Source organism: Buteo buteo, chromosome 5, assembly GCF_964188355.1.
Source record: "Buteo buteo chromosome 5, bButBut1.hap1.1, whole genome shotgun sequence".
In the NCBI taxonomy this organism is placed as follows: domain Eukaryota; kingdom Metazoa; phylum Chordata; class Aves; order Accipitriformes; family Accipitridae; genus Buteo; species Buteo buteo.
The window spans coordinates 441,704-463,246 of record NC_134175.1 but is presented as its reverse complement, the minus strand read 5'-3'; the positions used below and the strand labels follow the sequence as shown (position 1 = coordinate 463,246).

At 43.7% G+C, this 21,543-nt stretch overlaps 1 protein-coding gene across 4 annotated transcripts in view; it reads left to right on the top strand.

Annotated features, from left to right (window-relative positions):
- The window catches only part of CAMTA1 (calmodulin binding transcription activator 1), a 322,140-nt gene extending 304,237 nt beyond the window's left edge, over positions 1 to 17,903 (top strand). For 3 of the 4 annotated variants that reach the window (XM_075027071.1, XM_075027073.1, XM_075027072.1), the window contains 3 exons: positions 853 to 1,046; positions 1,234 to 1,308; positions 16,121 to 17,903. In XM_075027071.1, the coding sequence (XP_074883172.1) occupies positions 853 to 1,046; positions 1,234 to 1,308; positions 16,121 to 16,184 (333 nt within the window). In that variant the 3' untranslated portion in view covers positions 16,185 to 17,903. Of the gene's footprint in view, positions 1 to 852; positions 1,047 to 1,233; positions 1,309 to 6,325; positions 6,357 to 11,003; positions 11,186 to 16,120 lie in introns of all 4 variants that reach the window. The other variant, XM_075027074.1, reaches the window with a different exon arrangement.
- The last annotated feature ends 3,640 nt before the right edge of the window (positions 17,904 to 21,543 follow it).

Sequence of the window (21,543 nt, the reverse complement as noted above, 5' to 3'; positions counted from 1 at the left end):
CTCTAAGTGTAATCGATTGGTTTATCTCTTACGCAGACGTACTGCAATACAAATATGAAGCAGTGTAAACACAACTCGGGATCAGCTCCAGTTGTTCATAAGTATAGGATGGCTGGATCTGGTCATCAGCATGTACATGTAGAGCCTCTGCTAGCTAGGTATTAAATAAAACCTCAGAGGGATGGTACACCTCTCCTGTGAGGAAAGACTGTGAGAGTTGAAGTTGTTCAGCCTGGAGAAGAGAAGGCTCCGGGGAGACCTTACTGCAGCCTTCCAGTACTTAAAGGGGGCTTATAAGAAGGATGGGGACAAACTTCTAGCAGGGGCTATTGCAATAAGACAAGGGGTAATGGTTTTAAACTAAAAAGAGGGTAGATTTAGACTAGATATTAAGGAAGAAATTTTTTACGATGAGGGTGGTGAAGCGCTGGCACAGATTGCCCAGAGAGGTGGTCAATGCTCCATCCCTGGAAACATTCAAGGTCAGGTTGGACAGGGCTCTGAGCAACCTGATCTAGTTGAAGGTGTCCCTGCTCATTGCAGGGGGGTTGGACTAGACGACCTTTAAAAGGTCCCTTCCAACCCAAACTGTTCTATGATTCTTTGAATCCCGTCAAACTATCACAGGGGCAGCAAAACAAGTAGTTGCTTTCTTAATGCAGACTAGGTTCTGCACCTAATCTCACAGTTGTTCTAGTTTGCTGTCACCCTTTTCTCATACAGTTCATGATCAACGAGTAGATACTCATTTGCTTCTCGTTGTGTCTTAAGTGGCACAAGAGTCTTTCTGTAGGAACCTGCTTCTTGCTGGTTTTATTGTAATGCCTCAGCTTCTCTTTGTTTCTCTTGTAGTATGCACTTTATAAAAAGATGACGCAAGCTGCCATTCTTATCCAGAGCAAATTCCGAAGTTATTATGAGCAGAAAAAATTCCAGCAGAGCCGACGAGCTGCGATGCTGATCCAGCAGTACTATCGCAGCTACAAAGAATGTGGGAAGAGGAGGCAAAACCGTCGGGCAGCCACCATTGTACAACAGAAACTCAGGTGAGCTGTTGGGATGTTAGACGCTACCATGATCTTTACATGTTGTTTTTACACTCATCAGGGCTGTGCTGTAGTTTACAAAGGCTGGTGGGAAAAGGACAGTGGTTCATAGGATAACTATGCTTGCATTTAGTAGTATTCTCCTCAGTTTTGCCTACACCTCACTGTTGGGTTTTTTTGCATTTAGAAGCAGTCTGCTTACCAAGAAGCAGGATCAAGCTGCTCGCAAGATAATGCGGTTTTTACGACGCTGCCGCCACAGGTATGATGCTATCTTTTGGTATCTGCCCTTTATTAGAGCAATGCAACAATATTCAGCAATGTCACTGATGAGTGCAATGTAAAGGGTAATAGAATCGGCTCACTACAGATCTTTTAATCCAATAACGAAGCCCAACTGCTTCCAAGTTATGCTGCCAAAAATGAAATCTCTAACTTAGGACTATTGCTGAATCATGTTCAGCTCCATTGCTGATATGGTGAAGCAGCCCAGGTTGTGTTGGGCAGACACAGAATAAGGAAGCTTTGAGCAAAGCAAGGCACATGACTTTAAAAGTTGGACTTGAGGAAGTCTGAAAAAAGCTTACTTAATCATAGCTGCAGCTTGTAAGTGCTGCACAAAGCATTCATGGTACGTGGGAAAGTGCAAAATGTGACGATCTGGTGTATGCTGGAAATGCCTTTAGTTTGGTCACAGGTTCCTTTGGTAAACTCTCATCAAATACGGGATCTTTTTAATGTGGATAGGTGGAATGTGCCAACAGAGCAGCGGACAAGTTAGTTCACATCAGCCACTCCACACATACCTCAGTAAGCTGGGAGTACAGACACAGACATGAAGATGAATCATCTCCTGCCAGTGTGAGAACCTGCGCAGGCTTGCCAAAGCATTCACATGTGGCAGCTAGCGCTGTCATACCAGTGCTCGGCTATGTGCAGGGCGTTTGTTTTGATTTCTCAATGAAAGGATCCCATATATGATCAGGTTGCAAACTGGAACTTTGCCTAGACAAAAGTAAATTCGGATGTTTCTGACTCTGCTCCCTCCATTCTCACCACACATGCATTTCATCCACTCAGGAGCTGGTCAGACCTGATGCATTTTGAAGCATGTCTAGTTCAGCCCAGTGATGTTTGAACAAGGAGAACTCTGAGAGGCAAAGAGGCATGTGATAAACTTGATTTTAGAAACAGACTCAGTCCTTTTTGTAGGATTTCAGAGCTGTAGTTTGCAGGAAGTCAGTGTGGCTCACATTGTGGAAGGACATCTTACCTGCAGGTTCAGCGCGAAGTAACATGTGTGGACAAGAAAGAGGGCTTTATCGTTTCCGGGCCAATTCCAAATGCACTTGAAACAGCTGCATTTGTTCATAAAGAAGCACAAGTGGCTTCTTGCTCTCAGCTGGGCATGTGGAAGAGACCAAAAGGTTTGTTTTGTTGTGTTTGTTGGGCAGCATGTCCCACTGAAGCAGGCGGAGGCTCGGAACTTCTGTATCCTCTCAGATCTGCTTGAGATCCAGGCAGTCCCTGGGGAAGCCATGTGCCCGTTTCCATCCATGGAGGCTCTAGGGTCAACCTGCCAGCGGCTCTTACAGCCAACTATCACACACAAGCCCAGAGAATACCTCACGACGAGCTGTATCCCTGGGTTTCCCACCAATGTCCAGGACACACTGTGCACTTCAGCCACGCTCAGTTAAGTCTCCAACTGTCGAGTAACCTAGACCTCCAGGGCTTAAATTGCCCGTGATTTCAGGAGTTTTTCTTGCCTTCAGCTCATTGCCGTCCTCTTTCTCAGCGTCTCCTGTTTCCTTTGTAGAGCGAGACCCTACTCACTTGCATCGCTGAAGTTTGCAGGCAAGACCCTTCCCTTTGCCTGTAGTCGATCTCCTCTCTCTTCAGCAGCGTGGTCGCTGCTGCCAGGCATCTCTGGGAGATGGGTTTAAGTCTTGGGTGTTTATAGACAGGAAATAAAAATGAAGAAGCGGGGGCTGGGGGGGGGATCCATTGTCAGTAGGCTCTGTCTGGCTTATGTCACACTGCTCAGTACTTGGCATTTCTGCAACAGTGCAGTCCTGTCTGTCTGTAGGCACTTTGTTAGTGGTTGTGGTTACTTGGGAATTCATCCATGGTTCTTGGCTAGGATGCAACAAAATCAGAAAGTAACTTATTTCCCCTGAAGATGTTAACTGTGTTTCAAAACTGCCTTGCTTTTCCTTCTGAAATAAAAACGATCACACGTTCGTGGTCATGCACTTTCTCTAAGCGATCCTAAGGGTTTAAAACTGTGTTAGTGTAACTAGTATTAATAACTGACACAAATTTTAACCAGGAGCATTCTGGCGTTGGCAAATGCTAAAAATAAAAGCAGGACTTACCAAAATGACAAAACCAGCATTTAAATCTGCTTGAAAAAGACATAAATTTACCAGTCTACTAGATTTACAGAACTGTTTAGACATGTGACAAGTTTGAGCCTCTTTCCCCATATTCTTCCTGCTTGCCAAAAAAGCTGTAGCAAGCAGTTGCAAAGAAGGACGTTTGCCAAAACACTTCATGCTCTGTGCACTTAGGCTGCATCTGTGATCCTGGGATCACACTGCTGAAGTATCTCACAGACCCTCGGACTCTCCTGGCTGCCAGTACCATACAGAGAGATCTGGTCCCTGAGCTTGTTTGCGCTCTGTGAAGAGCAGCACACAAATCGGGTTCTTGGAGCTTTATTACCACAAAGGATTTTGAAGACAAACAGATTGAAGTCTTTTGCTTGCATAAACAACTGCAGAGGAAAAGTACAATACTGGAAATGATACAGATCTACTTATTAAAAGAGAGCTTCACTTGCTTCATCATCTCAGCTGACTCAGACTGACCTGTTTGCTTCCTTGCCCCGCTCAGCCGCGAGGGGGAGATCCACACGCTTTCCCCAGCACAGCCATATCCTGGCAAGACCACCCGCATTCGTTCCTTCCCAAGCTTGGCTCTGCAACCCCCTTTCTGACCTGCCCTGTTCGTGGTGCATGTACACTGGGGTACCAGGTGGAAGATGAGAGCATTGCTTCCCTCTCATCTGGTCGTCTTCAGGCTTTCTGAATTTTCTTTCTGTGTCTTAATAATTACAGTTATTCCTCACTGCTTGACTTTTCTTGCTTGCCTCTTTCTAAGGGTAATGAAACTTAGAATGTTAAGTAAGCTTAAAACCACCTCTATATAAGCCTCCTAATTATATTCATTCAGTCTACTGTGTGTCCTGTGTAATGCTCACGCAGGATACAGCTGCTGCTGATGTGACTGGTACTTAGGCTAACAGCCACACGTGCTGTTTCAGGAGTACTGCTTGTTGGAATCCCATTGCGGACTGCTCTTGAAATGCTCAAAATTAGCATGCTGCTGCTATAAACAAGAAATTAAGAAAGGCCCAGGCTCCATAAAGAAATGCTTCAGCCATCCAAGCTCCTGAACATCCAGGGGCAAGCCGTAGCAACTAACACCTAATGTTATTTAATGGCCTGTAGCGTAAAAATGGCACTGTGGAGCCACTTGTTAAACCACAGTGCCTTGTCAGTGCAAAGGATAGAAATGACAGATATTTTTGGAAAATCTGAGGGAGTGAGAGAGAAGAGAGCATGCACAGGAACATCAAAGAAGCAGGATCTTGTAGCAGATTTCTGTCAGCTGATAGAGATGGGGGAGGAGGCTGTAAAAGCCGTTTGCAGTCTGTCGTAAGGATAGTGAGCTAAGTGAAAAGGCAGTAAATTCTTAAAGTTCAGAAATTCAACCTTAAAAAAATCAAACTGTTTAACCTAGGTGTTTGTCCACAAGCAGATTCTGTTGCTGGGCCAATAAATGACTCTTAAGAGCTTATTCTGTAGCCTTTAGGCAAGATTTACTCAGGCTTTCCCCTGGCAACCATCTGGTTGGTTGTTTTTTTTCCTATTTTAAAGTGATCAAACTCTACTTTAAGCCAGTTATGAGAACTCTTTGTCTGTTAGCATTCAGAACAGCTTAAATGGTTGTCTTGTCTTATTTTGCTTATTAGCTTTTTGACACAAAGGCTCAGTAGTGCAAACATGATTCCCATCAGCTTGAGGATCCAGGGTGCATAGGCATGTTGGTCTTGTGTTTTCTGATCTCCTGAACTTACGCTTGTTGCCTGGTCAGACAGTATTTGAGATGTTTGAGAGAGTTAATGAGAGAGGTTCTGCAGTTGGAGCTCTCTCAGTAATGGATGCATAGATGTTGATGAAAATCAGAAAAGAAATGTAAGTTTTGGTCAAATGTATGCTTAGAGAAGATATTGGAGCTCTAGCAGCTGACTATTATCAGGTGTCATGGAGACAAAAGTGGTCATTCATCAGCAGCAGTCATTCTGACGGTCAGACATGTATTGTTTCCGTTTGACTTTGAAAAAAAAACCAAACCCAAAACTATCCATCTATTGTCATATTCTCAAAAATGTGGTGAAAAACATACATCAGCCATAACATGGTATCAACATAACTTGTCACCACAGAAGTGTTGTTCATTGAGAGTGAGAAACAGAAACTTCGTGGCCTCGCAGGAGAGCTTTGCCTGTCTTCCCATGGTGCCTGGACCTGTTGGCTGGCACTTGACTAACTTTCAACCTAAAACTTGCCATTACACCTACTGTGAGTTGAGCTGTCTCCTGGCACGCTGTCCTGTGTGAGGCAGAATCAAGGTTTGTGTATTTAATGGGTTTGGAAAGACTCCACCTACTTAGAGATCCCCAGATATGACACGTCTAGAGCCACAAGGAAATGCAAGAGCTCCAAAGTGGTTTGGGTTTGCTGAGCTGAATCCATATATGGTCCATACCGTCAGCTTTCACTGAGAAGGTAACCTCCTATTTCCTATTCTTTCTCCGATTCTTAGGAAAATTTTAGTCTTCCAAGAGGTACCTATGCCATTGCTAGGCTGTGATTATGATCTGCAGTGTTTTTTCATGGAGTAGCATTTGGAATGAGATAGAAGGCAGACAATCGCTGCAAGGGAAGGCAGGATGCAGCTAGAAATGCCACCGGGATGACAGTGTTGGGTTTATTTTACTTGCTTATTACTTCCTGCCCTAAAACACCTAAACACAGGACTGCTCGTCCCTGGTAATGAGGAGGAGTCCAGTAGGCAGGAGTGGGAAGGGTTCTTTCTCTCCAGGCAAGCAGAAGTATTGTCTCCTCCTCCCTGAAGTGAAGCTCTTGGTAAGGTATGGTTATTGCCATGTGTGTGCTAATAGCTCTTTGGTATTGTTTTGCAATCTGAAGCCCACTGGTGGACCATAGGCTGTACAAAAGGGTGAGTGTAGCTGCCTGCTAGCCAGTTCCTCTCTTCCATTTTAAATATTTTTGCTTTCTGCTTGCTTGCATGGGGCTGCAGCCAAGATATGCCAGTAAGTTTCACCTCCATTAATTATATAAAACAGAATCCTGTATAAACTAACCCTACTGCAATGACTAACACTGCTGCTTTTGTAACAGGACAGAGCTCTGCAGTAGACGTTACCAATGCATGAATGTGTGAAAAAGGACATGTATATTCATCATGGGCATGCTTAGGCGGCGTTGTCGGTGGGATATTTTTTCAGTATCCAAAATGGCTGCTAGTAGATTTTGGCACTTGACGGGGTCTGTGCTCACACACACTCAATGAGTAACAATGTCCTTTGTCCTGGGACTGCGACAGCGTTCAGTGTAGGCGGTAGGAAGCTGCAGTACAGATGCAGCCTACTCTAGATGGGTGTTTGTTTCTGCCTGAGCCAGCAAGAAGCAGAAGAGCTCTTCACACTGCTTTTTATTCCCTAAGGTGGTTAAGCATTAATGCTTACCTTCTAGAAGCTGGTCATCAGTAAGTTATACGTCTGCTTACCTTACTAGGGCCAGCTTTCTGACAACTGCTTCTCTCAGCTGTTAATCTACGTAGTGGGAAGGAAAACAAAAAAAAACTGAAATGAAGGTGCTATAACTGTGTTATAGCATGTGCTGAGTAAGCTTCTGTCGGGGGTCTCATTCTCAGCATGAAAAGAGTCCGCTCGCCTTTGTGCTCGGTCACATTAGTGGGCTGGTTAGCCCCACAGCAGGGTGGGAATACGCCAAAGTGTTCCCACGGCAGGTCACAGTCCCTGCACGAGCAGGGAATGCTGTGGCTTTTAAGGCACGTGCCCGAGTTGTCAGCAGGACTGCTCAGTGCCATCTTGCATTTGAGAGGTTGGAGGACAGCAGGATTATTCTTTGTCAAAAACTGCAGTTGGAAATAACACCATTTGTGTGCTTATTACTCCTATTTCAGCAAGGGAGGAGAGGCAGAGGGAGGGATGACCTGGACTCCTGCTTCCACTTGACATTCAGAAAAAAAAACTGAATTGTTGATTGTGGAGGTTTACTGATTGCAAATTGCAGAGGCAATTTTTATGACTTAGGAGTGAGAGTCTGAATTGGGCTTAAGCCTATGGACCCTAACAAAGAAGCAAAAGCTAATGACATCTCTTTCCAAGTAACAATTTGGGTTCTTTACTAATGACAAATGAAGTAAGAATTGGATGAAATGGGGACAAAGGTCCAGATCAGCCCTAACTGGTTTAAGTGCTACCTTCATGGATCTTGCACTGATGAAGAGAAACATTACTCCTGGTTGCAGAGACACCAACGCTGTGAAGTTATTAGCTGGAAAATATAGCTCCAGGTCTTAGCACATACGGTAACGTGCTTTACAACTAATGCAGGTTAAGTCAGGAACTGTAAAAATAGCTTGTATTCTGATAATGGTGGACTGACTGGGTGACTTGCTTTTACTAACCTGATTCTTTGTGTATAACTAGGGCTAGTAATTTTTGGTCTACAGCTGGGTGTCTGATTTCAAAAGCCTGTTGAAGAAAAAAACATAAATGGGTTTTGAAAAATAAAATTCACTGGAAGTAACTTAAAAAAAAGTTCTTCTGATTAGATAAATCGGCCTTCCTCTGTTGTAAGGACCTAAGTGTCTACTTTTATACAAAAAAACATTAGCAAGTTTAACCATCTTTAATCTTGGGGTCAGTTACCATATCCATGGGGCAGTAATGAATGCTGCAGACAAATGACATTTTATTTAGCAGCCGGTAGAGCAGCACACTGCAGGGCAGAGCTGCCTGGGGCTGGCCCAACAGCACACCTTCCCTCCCCGGCAGGCAGTGTCCCGACCTCCCTCCTCCTGTCCCGAGATGGTCCTGAGCAAGGAGCTGCAGCTCCTCAGCCCCTATAGCGCAGCATGCGCCTGTTGTGGCAGGAACCCTTGAACTCTGGTGTGCAAGTGCGGAGCCAGCCTTGCAGCCGCCCGACACGCTTTGGGTCGTGGGACAGAGGAGGCTGAGCTGCAGGGCCCCTGCCAACCAGAATGGTGGATGCACCCGCTCTGTCTCTTCTCTGAGCAAAAGTCAAATGCTACAGTCCTGTTGAGGGTGTGAAACCCTTTCAAAAGCAGCAGAACTGGAAGAAACGGGTGCAAGATAGGAGTTGCAGGAAGAGAAGAGACAGAGACGATGTTTTGCTCCCTGCCCTGCCTCAGACTCGTTCTGCAGCAGGGGCTTCCTGGTGAGACCTCTTCTCTTAACACTACCTGGAGATAACTGGGGGTCTCCCAGTCTTCCCTGGTTTTGTCTGGCTAGCGGTGGACCATGTCCCACAGTGTGTAAGAAGAGGGGCTAGCATGCATGTCCACAGCTAGATGCTGGTATGCTCAAAATATGTTCCTTCCTCCCGCTACTCCTGTTTTTGCAATTTTGGTGCTCTCTTCTCAGTCTTCCTTCTCTCCAGAGAATTTCTGCTTAGCTGATTTGGCTGGCTGCGTGCAGGTGTGCCAGCACAGTTCCTGCTGCACCCTGCTCTCTTGGGCACCTCCGTCTGCCCTGGGGTCCGTGGGCTTGGTCTGCCCCGCAGAACACCCCTGCTCCCTGCACTCCGCAGCCCTGGGAATGGCATGGGCTGGAAGCTGTGCTGCGTTCTCCGCTAGCAGCACTGTGTGTAAGCTTTGCCTGCCAGGCAGGAGGCGAATATGTTTTATGACCTTTGTCCTATGAATAGGAGAAATAATAATTTAAAGTTAAAAAGTGCATACCAAAGTGGGCTAGTTGGATTCAACACTGAAAAGAATGTGCAACGTACAACTTGGATGTAGAAGAATGAAGCAATTGTGCCTTTCCGTTCAAAGCTGGGATTCCTACTAAAGAGAGGAGATGCATGCTGCAGTCTGGAGATACACTAAAAGCGACCGGTGTTGCGTGGTCAGTGCACTAGTAGGGGGGACTGTAAAGAGGAGCAAGGGCAGGGTCCAGGCCCACAGCTAGCGCACTGGCTCCCTGGACTCAAACAAAGCTGGGGAAGCCAGCCCTGAGGGCACGCTCCATAGATACTGTATGGTGATTCTGCTCTTGGTGCAGCTTACAGGCTAGTCGTCAGTACTGGAGGAGAAATAGTGGTTGCACTTTAAGGCTTTGTGTATGTAACAGTATGACAGATCAGCAGGAAGCAGATTCTGAAAGTTTAGTAGCATTTGCAGGTTTTGCCTTGAATGGCAAGTGATGTGGGATTGATCTGGAAATCGGGGAGTTCTCTGCTTATCTGGAAGAAGTAAGCTATGAACCATCACAAAATGTATTAGCTGCTGTTGTGCCAAAATAAGTCTGTTTACAGCAAATGATTCTTTGCTGCTTTGCATTCTGATAGCAACCCGTGTGCATACGCTGCTGGCGTGCATGCACAGAAGAAAAGTATTTCTGGGCCTTCTGATGTGCACAAGCTGACATCTCCATATATGCTGAAGGAATGCATGCAAACATACGTCTGTCTGTAATATACAAATTTGATGTATTCTGTACACTGACACTGCTTTTGTAGTCTGTGGGTGCAGATAAATGATCACAGCATTTGCTTCCGTGTTTCAGTTTGAAAACCTCTTTTCAAATTGATTTCATCATTAATTTTTCTGGATTTATTGGCGTTAACATCACACCAGGATCAGTAAAAAGGGAGAGGTGGGAGATTTTATTGGCCAACTTATAAGAGACAAAACTTGCTATCTTTCCGCGGTAGAAATTAAAAGACTTTCTAGAAAAAAAAAAATATATATACAGTTACTGTTGCCTTTAAGTAATAGTTTTCACCTCAGGGGAAGCCGCTCTAGTGGACAGATTACAGCTAATCACAGTGCCTGCTACACAAATGTTTCCCTGCTCATTGGTTAACCATCCACTGTAGCCTCCTGTGAAGGAGAGCTTTGCTCAAAGTCCAGATATAGGACATGAACAAAAATACACGGCCGCTTGAACTGTGACCCTCTTGGTAGGCAGGTGATCTGGAGCAGATCACAAGGAGCAAGTCTTTTGACATCACGAGGCTAGCCAATCGCTTTCCGCCTACGGCGAAACTTCTGTCCTCTCCGGGGCAGAACAAGCACATGTGTTATCTATGATCCTGAGTAATAAAGACTGTATTCATTCACGGCATCTTTCATTTAAAAATAGATGCCTTTACCCCCACTCCGTTTCTGACGGTTTGATTAAATGCTGCTCTCTGGTTTGGGGAGTGTGCATGTAACACCTGAAGTCAGTTTCTCCGGTAAGTACAACTTTATTTCATACCTAAATAAACATCATCTACTAGATTTTGTTGTTCTGTGCATACCATTCCCTCTCTTGGCATTTCAGCAACAAGCCCTTTCCTACTCCTGTGCAACTAGGACTCGTATTTTTTGTGTGTTTTTAATATGTGCCATGCAGCAGCCATTGCATTTAAGTACCCAGTTTCTTACATCTCATAGTAGGATTGAGAGTGGGGGAAAATTTTAAGGGATTGAAAAGTCCCGTTTGTTTGAGTTCAGGATGATGTGAGAAAATGTCGTATTGGGATATGCGTCACTGTACCTGCAACAAAAGTTTTCAACATAATTTCTTTTTTCATTTACCTCTTGCAGGGGCTGAATGTATTTGGAACTCAAATGTGGGTGTTAAGTCGCAGACCGCGTGCTCTGGGGTGTCATTCTTATTGGGCCTTTCTGTCTTTTTTGTTTTGCTGCCCAAATGAGATATCTGGAAAAAGGCGAGAGCTCTCTTTTCCTAAATGTCCCACAGGCCATTTCAGCTCTCAGAGCAACAGGTAACTTGCCAGACAGCCTTCTCTGGCTCCTGCACCCTGTCCTTTATACTGATCTTCAGCATTCAGATTCATTAAACATTTCCCTGGCTGGGCATTATGGAGTAAATTTGATGAAGCAGCTTTGTGTTACGCTTTACCCATGAAGCCATCGTTTGCTGTAACTTTCTCTAAGTAGGCCTAATTCATTTGCTGACACACTCCCATACAAGACTGGGGAGGGCGCGTGGGGAGAGGAGCTGCTGCTCGCTTCTGGGGCTGTTGCTTTCTACATTGCTTCAGCACGTAATGATGCAACCTCCTGTATGGTCTCCAAGTAAGTAACACAGTTCGAAGGGCAGAAGCTTTGTCTGGCTGGAGCAATCTGGGAACTGGGACGTAGCTCCCGAGTGTCAGGGTTCAAAGGTCAGAGTTGAAATCATCTTCTTTTCCCGATCTGTGCGTCAGCACCACGGCTGTGATTCACACACCTTAGCGGTGGTCATCTCGATTGCACGTGCTTTTTCCGTCCATCTGCTCTTCAGCAATTGCCGAGGGAATGACTTTGGCCCTTAGAGGCGCTTACTGCCTAGAGGAAATGTTATTTGAGCAGGTTTTTGTTGAAGGCTTCATCAGTGCAAAAGCAAATTTATGGTCTTTGCAATTCTGTGCATGGTTTCAGTAGCTGCTGACATAGGATGGTACTTCTTGTTTGGAGCCTTGCAACAGCTGGAGCCTGTTACCCTTTCTGGTGCTCTCTGGCTTGCAGCCATGTATCACTGGAACTGTCCTCGCCTCCAGTCCCCGTGCAGCTGGGGGCACTTCCAGAAGTGATCCAAACCAGCATACCAGCGCCTATAGACCTCTGGAGAGGTTTGCGTACCATCCATCAGCACCTGGCCTGCTGGTATTACTTGCTCTCGGCGCGCTTGTTTTTTCTGCTATTTAAAAAAAGAAAAAAGTCTCACTGGAAGTCTGCCAGACTGGATTGAAACATCTTCTCTAAGAACATCCTTTCTGCTGTACCATTTTATTAATTGCCCTAGTGTTCTTTTTCTTAGAGCAGTTTATTAATGCTCGTAACTGTAAATGCTACCCTTTTCCCTTGCCTGAATTTAAGAGCAGAGAAGTACGAACCAAGGAAGATCACCTTCTAGCATGAAGGCAATGCTATATTGTTCACTTCTAGCAGCACTTACTCAGTGGGTTTCTTTTTCAAGGGTCCTAATTTGTCCAAAGTTCTTCCCTGGTCAAACTGTATTTTTGACTGCATTTGAAAATTTAGAGGGTTCATTACACCGAGCTTTAATGAAGAGGGAATACCAGCCCCACACTGAGTTGGGGGTATTAACACTTCATACAGTTGTAACAAAATCAAATCAGAGTACCACTGAGTAAGGAACTTACTCAAAAAGAAAAGAACTGTTAAATGAGGACTAAAAGGACTTCTAAGACACAGGAAAGGCTGCAGCACAGACTCTCCAATAAAGACTTTAATTGGTTGAAAACAATTAGTTTTAGGTTCTCCTGGTAAAGCAGTTCAAAGGCTTGTTTAAGAACAGTTGTTTTAAATGACAAAATGAATGGATTACCTTGGGCTGGTATCTCGCTTGATGCGTACGCGTGTTGTGGCACACCACGTTTAGCCCTGGGTTGGGGAAGAAGCAGGGGCATTCACAACACCACTTCAGTGCTTCCTAAGCGCCGGCCTGGCCATGGATTTGCTCAGTTATTGGTAGCAGTTAGAGGTACTTCAGTTCCACTTGGGCTGTGCTATGCTGCAGATCCCACAGCCGAGCAGGGCTGCCTCGAGCCAGCTGCCGGGAGAGGGGAGAATGTCTCTGGCCTCCCAGTGCCAGCTCTTCTGAGCGTGGAGGAGAGATTGTCAGCCGCAGACTGCAGGTCTTCATACCTACCAGGCAGTGTATTGTACAAATAAAGGCCTTAGAGTACCTACCTGTGCTCCCATATTTAATGTAATACATGCATAATTATGTGTAATGCACACAGAGGTTAGTTTAATTAAAAAAATGTGGTAGCTTAGTAAATGTGGATGGTCATCATCTTGAAGTGCAAGTTTATAAATGCTGTGGAACGCAGGGTTTGTTTTAAGCCATTACATACTAAACCGCATCTTTCAGTAATGTACCCGTGATGCATTTCAAAGTCTGTAACTTTGCTGTAGGGAAATTCTGTATTAGTATGTGCTTATGTTTTTAAGCAGTAATTATCATTGCACTTGCAACATTTTTGTAAGCCTGAAAATCTGTAAGCCGATGTCAAGCACACTTGACCGAGGAAAGCATTGCATACTTCTGAATAGGATCTGTACTAGTGCAAATGTTGAGCGCTGCAGCAATTAACTTCTGTTGGCATGTGTGTTCCAGTTAAACAGATTCAATAGGTCTGCACCAGTACAGATACTGCATGCTGTAGGTTGAAGTTTGCAGCAAAGCATGTCTTGCATTCTTCCAGCAAAAGTGCTTTGTTAGTGTAGCCCTTGCATGTTGAAGTGCTAAACTAAGGTATAGCATGTCTCAGTGAAAGAGCCACCAGCTTATCCAATGTGCATGTTCTCAGTAAGAGATCTATAATAACAGGTTAATTTTACATTACTGTACTGAAGTGCAACGGAAAACACTTGGAAGTTGCACTGCAAATCATGCATTAATTGATGGTATCTTGAACATAGTTAATCTAAGCCTTAAAAATTGCCTAGTGCACAGAGGCACACCACATTTTTCTAGCACAGCAGGGATCTTGGCTCACCTTCCGCTTCTAAGCGGTGCAGTAATAGAAATTTTAGTAATAATTTCAAGGGAGAGGCTGCTTTTCTGCTGCAAGAAAAGAAAGAAAACAAAATATACTGAGGTTGGTCAGTTTGTCATTTGTGAGCTGAAGCCCCCGCTCCCCTGATGTCAGCAGGAGACATCTTTTAGACACCAGCTTGCGCAGAGCCAAAATTTCCCTGTGGAAAATTTCTCTGTGAAGCTGTGGCAGGCATTCAGGCTCGGCACAGCACTACCCAGGCAGGAATTCAGAACCAGTTGTGCTGCTCGCTGCCTTGCCCCTTCCTCAGCCCAGGGATCAGAGTACTTCTTGGCATCTGGGAGGGCTGCACTGAGGCACCCCTCTGCCAGACTCAGATTTCAGAGGAGTGCTGTTGGCCCCTTGGATGTGGGTCTTTAGCCTCTGCAAAGGGCATGTGCATTTGGACTAGCAGAGCCCTCTGTCTTTCCATACATGATATTCTCAAACAGTTTGGTGGAATTAAGGTAATTAGCAAAGGTCTGACCTGCATGCTGGTTAGTGTGATTTATTCATTGACTCCTGTTTCCCCCAGTTTCACAAATAAAGAGAATGCCTTTGAGTGCTTAGAGCTTTGAGTCAGCTAACACAAGGAGTTAGAAGCAGACAGCTCCCTTTTGACTGTGATTCTGAGTAATAGTACATGCAGAAAAATGAATAAAGGAAACAGTGAAATGGAGGCATATTTAGAGAGGTCAGTTTGCAGCCTTCAATGTATCCTTCTATGAGCAGGCTGGCGCAAGAGTCAAAAGAGGATGTGTGAGTGGAAGTCAACGTACAGAAGCTACAAACTGGCATTGCTGCCATGTAGCTCTCGCAACATCTTTTGCTATCTGTATTTACTTAGGCTTTCTTAAAGTCATTCACCCTTAGTTGGATTCTGTTACACAGACTTGCAGCTGTGACACAATTCTTTGTACCATACCTTCGTTATTTGTCCTTCCAAGTTTTTGCGACATCAGTTGGGCACGTACATGCTTTGCTAGGTCACCTTAATGTAGGCTGGGTTCTGCTCCTTTCGGGGGGTCCTCCCCTCGCAGTAGCAGAGGGGAGGCATGTGGAGGCAGGTGGCAAAGGGATCACACTGCAGAAAGGAGCTCCCTGCAAAAGGAGGCAGAGCCAAGCTGCCCCAAGCTCAGCTGGGCACCTGCCTTCAAGTTTAGGGGCGGCACGGGACGTCCCCGTGGATTTGTTTTGGCTCCTTTGCAGGGAGCCTTCACTGACACGCAGCCAGTTTGTCAGCTGGAGCAGAGGATTGCTGCTACTCCAGCACCAATGCCGAATTCTGCTTTACTTGAACTGTAATTGAAGTTATTCCCTTCTCTTCATCCTTTTAATTTAATTTTTAATTATTTCAGCTTTCAGCTATGATTTAGTTCTCATGCTGACAAGTGCTAGAGGAGGTAGTGTATTGCATGCATTTGAAGAGTTGAGAACTGAAGCATTAGGCCACATCTAGGGAGAGTGACTCTTCCACGTTGTAGGTTCATCGCCCTTGGCACGCAGCGTCCTCCACTGCTGGCTGGGAAAAAACATGAGTCTGCTGCCAACAACGTGCTAGATACAGCTGCTAGCAGCTGGAGGAAGCGTGAAGTAAATTCTCTTTCTTCACACCCATACCGGTTCTTCTGCTCGCATAGAAACACTTCCTTATGTGACGTTCTGTATCAACATCACGCTGCCCCTGTAAGTACGACTGACTGATTTTCCCCTACTGCGCTGGGCACGACATCAAATTGTTCACGCTTCAGCGATGTATGGAGAAAAGAGGTCAACACTGAAAAGCCCCTTTGTCGCAACAGCTGGAATAGCGGGCAGCTGCAAAATCAGTTAAGGAATAGCAGTCCCACAACTCCCCAGGCAATTAAATAGGCCAATACCAGAACAAAGTCCAGCTGTAGTTACAAATACCAGAAAAAAACAGTAGCTGGAAATAAGTATATCTTTCCAAATGCGTTTTGTCTTGGATTTCTAGCGGCCCATTCTTGCGCTTCCAACTGTTTGTGGTGTCAGGAACGTATTGCCCTCCTGTCATTCCTCTGGGAGCTGGCTCCTTTGCACAGGAGGTTAGAGCGAGGAATCATTTTGGTTTTTCTGTCTTGAAAGAGAGTTGCGACAGAAGTGTTATATAGCTCCTCTTTGTTTTTTCAGAGTGAAAGAATTGAAAAAGGCCAAGGAACTTGAAGATACGCAGCAGCATCCCGTAGCAATGTGACATTGCTTTTCAGACTGTTTTCATTTTCTGTTTTTAGCAGAGACATGCAACAACAACAACAAAAATACCCACTGCAGTTCTGGAAATACCAGCTGCAGGATTTTAACAGTAATGTTTTGGTCATTGCATTTGCACTTTCATGGACAACTTTTAATTTGTTCAGCAAGACATCTTGGAACTCAATCTTCTGTTGGATCATGGGGAAAACAAAAGACACCAGGAGGAAATTGTGAGTTGCTTCATTCTCCAAGAAGGAAGAAGCGATTAATTATCCTTTTCATATAGGGCTGTATTAAACAACATGTGGAACTGTACAAATATTATACCAAAAATATTGTTAAGAAAAGGTGGGAATGCACAAGCAACACAAGAATGCTGTTCCTGCACCTGTCAGTCATCTCCAAGAAACTGAAGCTTTGAGAGTCTCAGTGGAGGGGCTTAGATCAGTACATCTTTATTGGGTCCATGCATCCTCATTTCCTTCGCACTTCTGTCCTTTGTGTTTTATTTAAATCTCTACAGCACACTTAATGCAACTTTTTAAATCTGCAGGTTTTTAATACATCCCGTGGGAACTTACAGAAGGGGTTGGTGTATGAGATAAACGGGTAATGCATGAGGAATGGAGAGAGCAGCTTAAGCAAGTTTTAAAAAGTTTTTTTGGTATTTTTACTAGAACCTGCAAACATATCAATTGTCATGTACTTTCTCTCATATTCAGCACTTTATTTTCTAGCCTTACTTTCATGTACTATTATTTGAATTAAGTTCAGAAAATAATTTGTAAAACATGTAGCTTTTTATCTTAAGTACTTGTCAAACCTCTTGTCATTTTGCAGAGTCACATACATATGTTGCCTGGACATTTTATACCACCTAAAGATCAGAGTGGTGCTGCATTCTGGCCAGTAAATTTCTTATTTTGGCTACTTCATCAAAATCTGGGCAGTTTCTGTATATATAGAAGGTAGAAATGGAAAATGAGAAAAAATATTTGAAAGGGAATATATTGATTAATTACTAAATATTTTATTCACAAAGGGTCAATAACTTGGCAAGATAAAATTATTATTTGTATAGTTTTGTCTGAATGAACGAGAAGAGTGTGGATGTATTGTTTGTACATATTGTATATATTAAAACAAAGAGATATGTGCATGAACTCAAGAAAAAGAAATGAACAAAGCAAAGCATTAGTGGCTATGGTCTGTAAAATGAAACAAAAACTTTATTTCACTATAAGAAACTTTATTTTAAATGTTCTTTAGAAGAACATTTTTGCTAAAGCATGACTAAATGGCAAAAAAGAGCTACTGTATTTAGACTTAGGAAAAAAAGGCAGAGCAACATTACTTTAAAAAAAAAAAAAAAAAAAGAAAAAAAAAGGATATGTTTACATTTGATTTTGGCTACCAGGAGTTCGGTTTGGTTGGATTTTATTTATTTATTCCTTCCTTTTTTTTTTTTTCCCCCGTCTCTTTTTTTTTTTTTTTTGCCAATGGTGCCAAGTAATGTGAATGCTAATATTGCTTAAGAAAATTAAGTTACTTTTGCAAAGCAGATAATCATAAGAGTACAAAAACCGTATCTAGCTTAACACCATACACTCACTCCAATAAAGAACACGTAGAATGAACATAAAATGAAAAAAAAAAAAAAAAGAAATAGTACGAAAGTAGAAAATATGTTTCACATTTTCATATCTCCTGCTGGAAGTCAGAAAATGTAATAAAAATTGCACAAAAAATTTTAAAAAATTCAGTAAAACTTAAAAAAAGATGCAAACTGATCTTGTAGGGGTGTCATGGTATATTGCTATTTCCACATAGTGAGGAGCCAAAGAAATTAGATTTTTTTAAATTGAACTACTAATTTAAAACTGTCACAAATTCTCGACAATGGGAACCAGGTTCTGATCTTTATTACACAGGAATGTAAGGGAAGAAACTCCTGAAGTCCGTGTCGTTACTGTGGGTTATGTACGTGTGTCTGAGATCAGAAACTGCTCCTCTGTGTTTGTTTTGCTTGTGGCAGTTTAAAATCTCTGAATGGACTGGTGTAAATTTGAGATTGTTAGTTTTGGAATAGTTGTTCTTGCTTGATCCCGGCCACCAACTGCAATGTTTAAACGCAAGGCTTGTTGTGAAGCCTAAAAATATTCACACATAAGAAGCTTTTAAACTGGTGTCTTTAAAAGAAGAGTAAAAACAAAGATTGTGGCAAAAAAAACTGGGGTCAGTGCTCTTGGTGCCTTTTCTATAATTGTACCTGTTTTTAATTACTTCTTTTCACTGCCAGCATTGAATTACAGTAGATGTGCTATAGCTCATTATCAGAATTCTCTTGTACATTTCTGAACTGCTGCTTTATGACCTGATTCAATTTAAAAAAAGGGAAAAAAGAAAAACGAACGGTCTGGCGCTCACACTGTGCCTGTGGGCAGCCTCATAGCCTCGATTTACGGTATGGAATTGGGACCTTAACCGTTAAATTTTCTGCTTGCGCAAAAACGGAACAGGAGACGCCGAAGAATCTCCTTTGGAATGAATTGGAAATGCTCTGTATTAATACTGGAAGAACTCTGACATTTTGAAACTGAAATGTTGCTCCCATTAACCAATACGTGACAATATAGAATCGACCTTTTCCTAACAAGAGTAGTGACCTCAGTGGAAATGTTTTAACTCCCTGTCTTTACAGAAAATGATTCAGTAATATACAGAGCTATTTCAAATTACTCTTCCAGATCCATGGGCCTGGTGGTGTATCTACTAATATAGATCCTGCTTCAGCCAAACGTTTAAGCATGTACTTGCTGTTAAACATGCAAGCGATTCCACGGGCGCAACAGAACTACTTGCATGCTTGAAGCCAAGTACAGCTTCCAAGTGCTTTGTTGTGTCGGGCCATAACCCTTCAGTGTATCACTGGGGAGTTAGAAAGACTCCCCCCGCAGTGAAGTGATTCTGCTCACCCGTTTCTTGGTTGTGGAACTTACATTGTCACGGAAGATAAGTAAGTGCAGCTTTCCGGGAAAATTCAAATTCCCAAGTGCCAGGAGCCAGATCTTCTGTCTTCTGATAATGGAATTGCTCCTTTGTGAAACACATTCGACAGCAGTAATACTGTGTGAAAGAAATACAGAATATAACATGAACCCCCTCTCTGGTTGCACGCTTATGGCAGTTCCACACAATAGCTGGTGCCCAATGGGGGGTCCCCAAGACTTGCATGTAAAACTAGTATAGATGTCTTCTCTTTTGTAAGTTTTATTTTTGTAACCGTGCATGTAAAGCATCACTGAATCAATGGATCTGTTGAAGAACTCAGCTGCTGGAACCATGCAAAATGTTTTGAATTGCCCTTAAAATATGGAAAATGTTTTCTGAATGCTTTATATTCTTTCTGCTGTAAATTAAAAACAAAGAAAATTTCCCCATACAAAGTGTGCGCCTCTCTTTAAACATGTCTCTTCTATCCTAGTTGAAAAGCATGATGTAGTCTTTTAGTCACTGTACGTAACCATGAAGAAAATCCATTTCTTTTACTACATGGACTGCTTGTAAGTAGCATCTAGTTTCCTGCGGGTTATAATCTGAACAGTTCACAGCCTACCCGCGAGCGGGTGCGCAGCCCCTGGAGTGTGGTGGGATTCACTAAAGGCAACAACACAGTCCCTGGACCTGCAGCCCTTTCTGCTGCTGTATTCCAGTGTGTAACCTTCGTCTGGTGCGTAAAGCAGCATGTTTGAGAGGAACTCTCTATTTCTTGGGCAGCAAACTTTTCCAGGTCCCCTGCTGAAGAGTGCCGCTGCCCAGTGGTGCTCTGCAGCTCCTGGGCACAGCACTGCCAGCCCGGTCCTCCTCCAGTTCAGAGGCCAGCCCAGAGCTCCATGACACTGCTCAGCACTACTGGCTCACACCTGAGGCCCTGCCGGTGGCTCGCGCGCTGGCAGCTGCTAGACAAAACCTGTACACGCCAGCCATCCAGGCCCTCGCCCCAAGCAGAAACTTCTCCTTTTGAGTGTTGTCCACGCTCTTACAGCAGAAAGGAAAACTGTTTTAAAACCACGGAGGCTGGGTACTCATCTACCCCTAATATCCAAGCGTCAAAGTACAGGTTTTGCCAAGATGACTATAACTACACAAAAGCATTAAAAATCCAATTGTCCTTAAAATACAAGTTTTGCCCAGCTGCAGCTAGCAGCCTGGTTTGGTGGAAATTAGTTTTCAAGGCAATATGCCATGATGGCATTTCAAATTTGGAAATGTTCTGTGAAATCATGTAAGGCGACATAATACTACGGATTTGTAAATATTTCACCAGCCCTTAGGTGGCCCCAGTTCCGATTAGATTCTCTAACACAACTTCAAGTAGTTCTATATAATAGTATAAACATGGCAGATAGTACTCACCTATGGATGACTAGCTTTTCTGAGATCAAATTATTTTCAGTTCCTCTTCAGTAGACAATCATTTCCAGGGCAGGGCGTATGGGCTTTTCATGAGAAACCCTGCACACCTAGTAGAAGAATGCTAAATCCTACATTGTGCACAAAGCAGAGGCGAATCTTAGCAGAATTCAAGAGGCCTGCTGATGCAGGAACCTAAGAGGTCACACTTAATAACAATAATACTAACAACTGAGACTTAGTAACTGTTGCACTGAACAGCTATGTAAGTTACGTGAACCAGCCCTCAGTAATGCAACTTCTGTACCTGACTACAAGGCTAGCCTAGCAGGGAAAAACAGCTCTCATAGATTAATCACCTTGTTTCTGAACGACTATGTTAGTACTAGTATAAGTTCTTCCAAAACCCAGGACTACAACAGAAGACAAGATTTCATTAGGAGAGTTTCTTCTGGACTACAGAGAAACATGTTTAATTATGTTTCTCTTTAAGAAAAAAAAATCAGCATTTAACTCCCTGATTTGCTCACAGATAGTTCCCCGATTTTCCATTTTACATGCCTGTTAATTCCTTGGTTTGCCTTTGGCATCGTGGTGGGTTGACCCTGGCCAGAAAGTAAGCACCTACCAGCTGCTCGCTCGCTCCCCCACCTCCCCCGTTCTCCCCAGTGGCATGGGGGGAAGAAAATTAGAAGAGCAAACGTGAGAAGAGAATGCCTGGGGTGAGATAAAGACAGTTTAATAAATGAAGGGAAAAAACCAAAAAGAACAAAAATAAGAACAAGTGATGCAAAGGCAGGCAGTCACTACCTCCCACCAGCAGCCGCATACCTTTGGAAGAGCACCACCACCACCCTCCCAGCTTTACTGCCGAGGATGATGTTACCTGGCATGGAACAGCCCTGTGGTCTGTTTGGCACAGCTGTCCCTGCTGTGTCCCCTGCCAG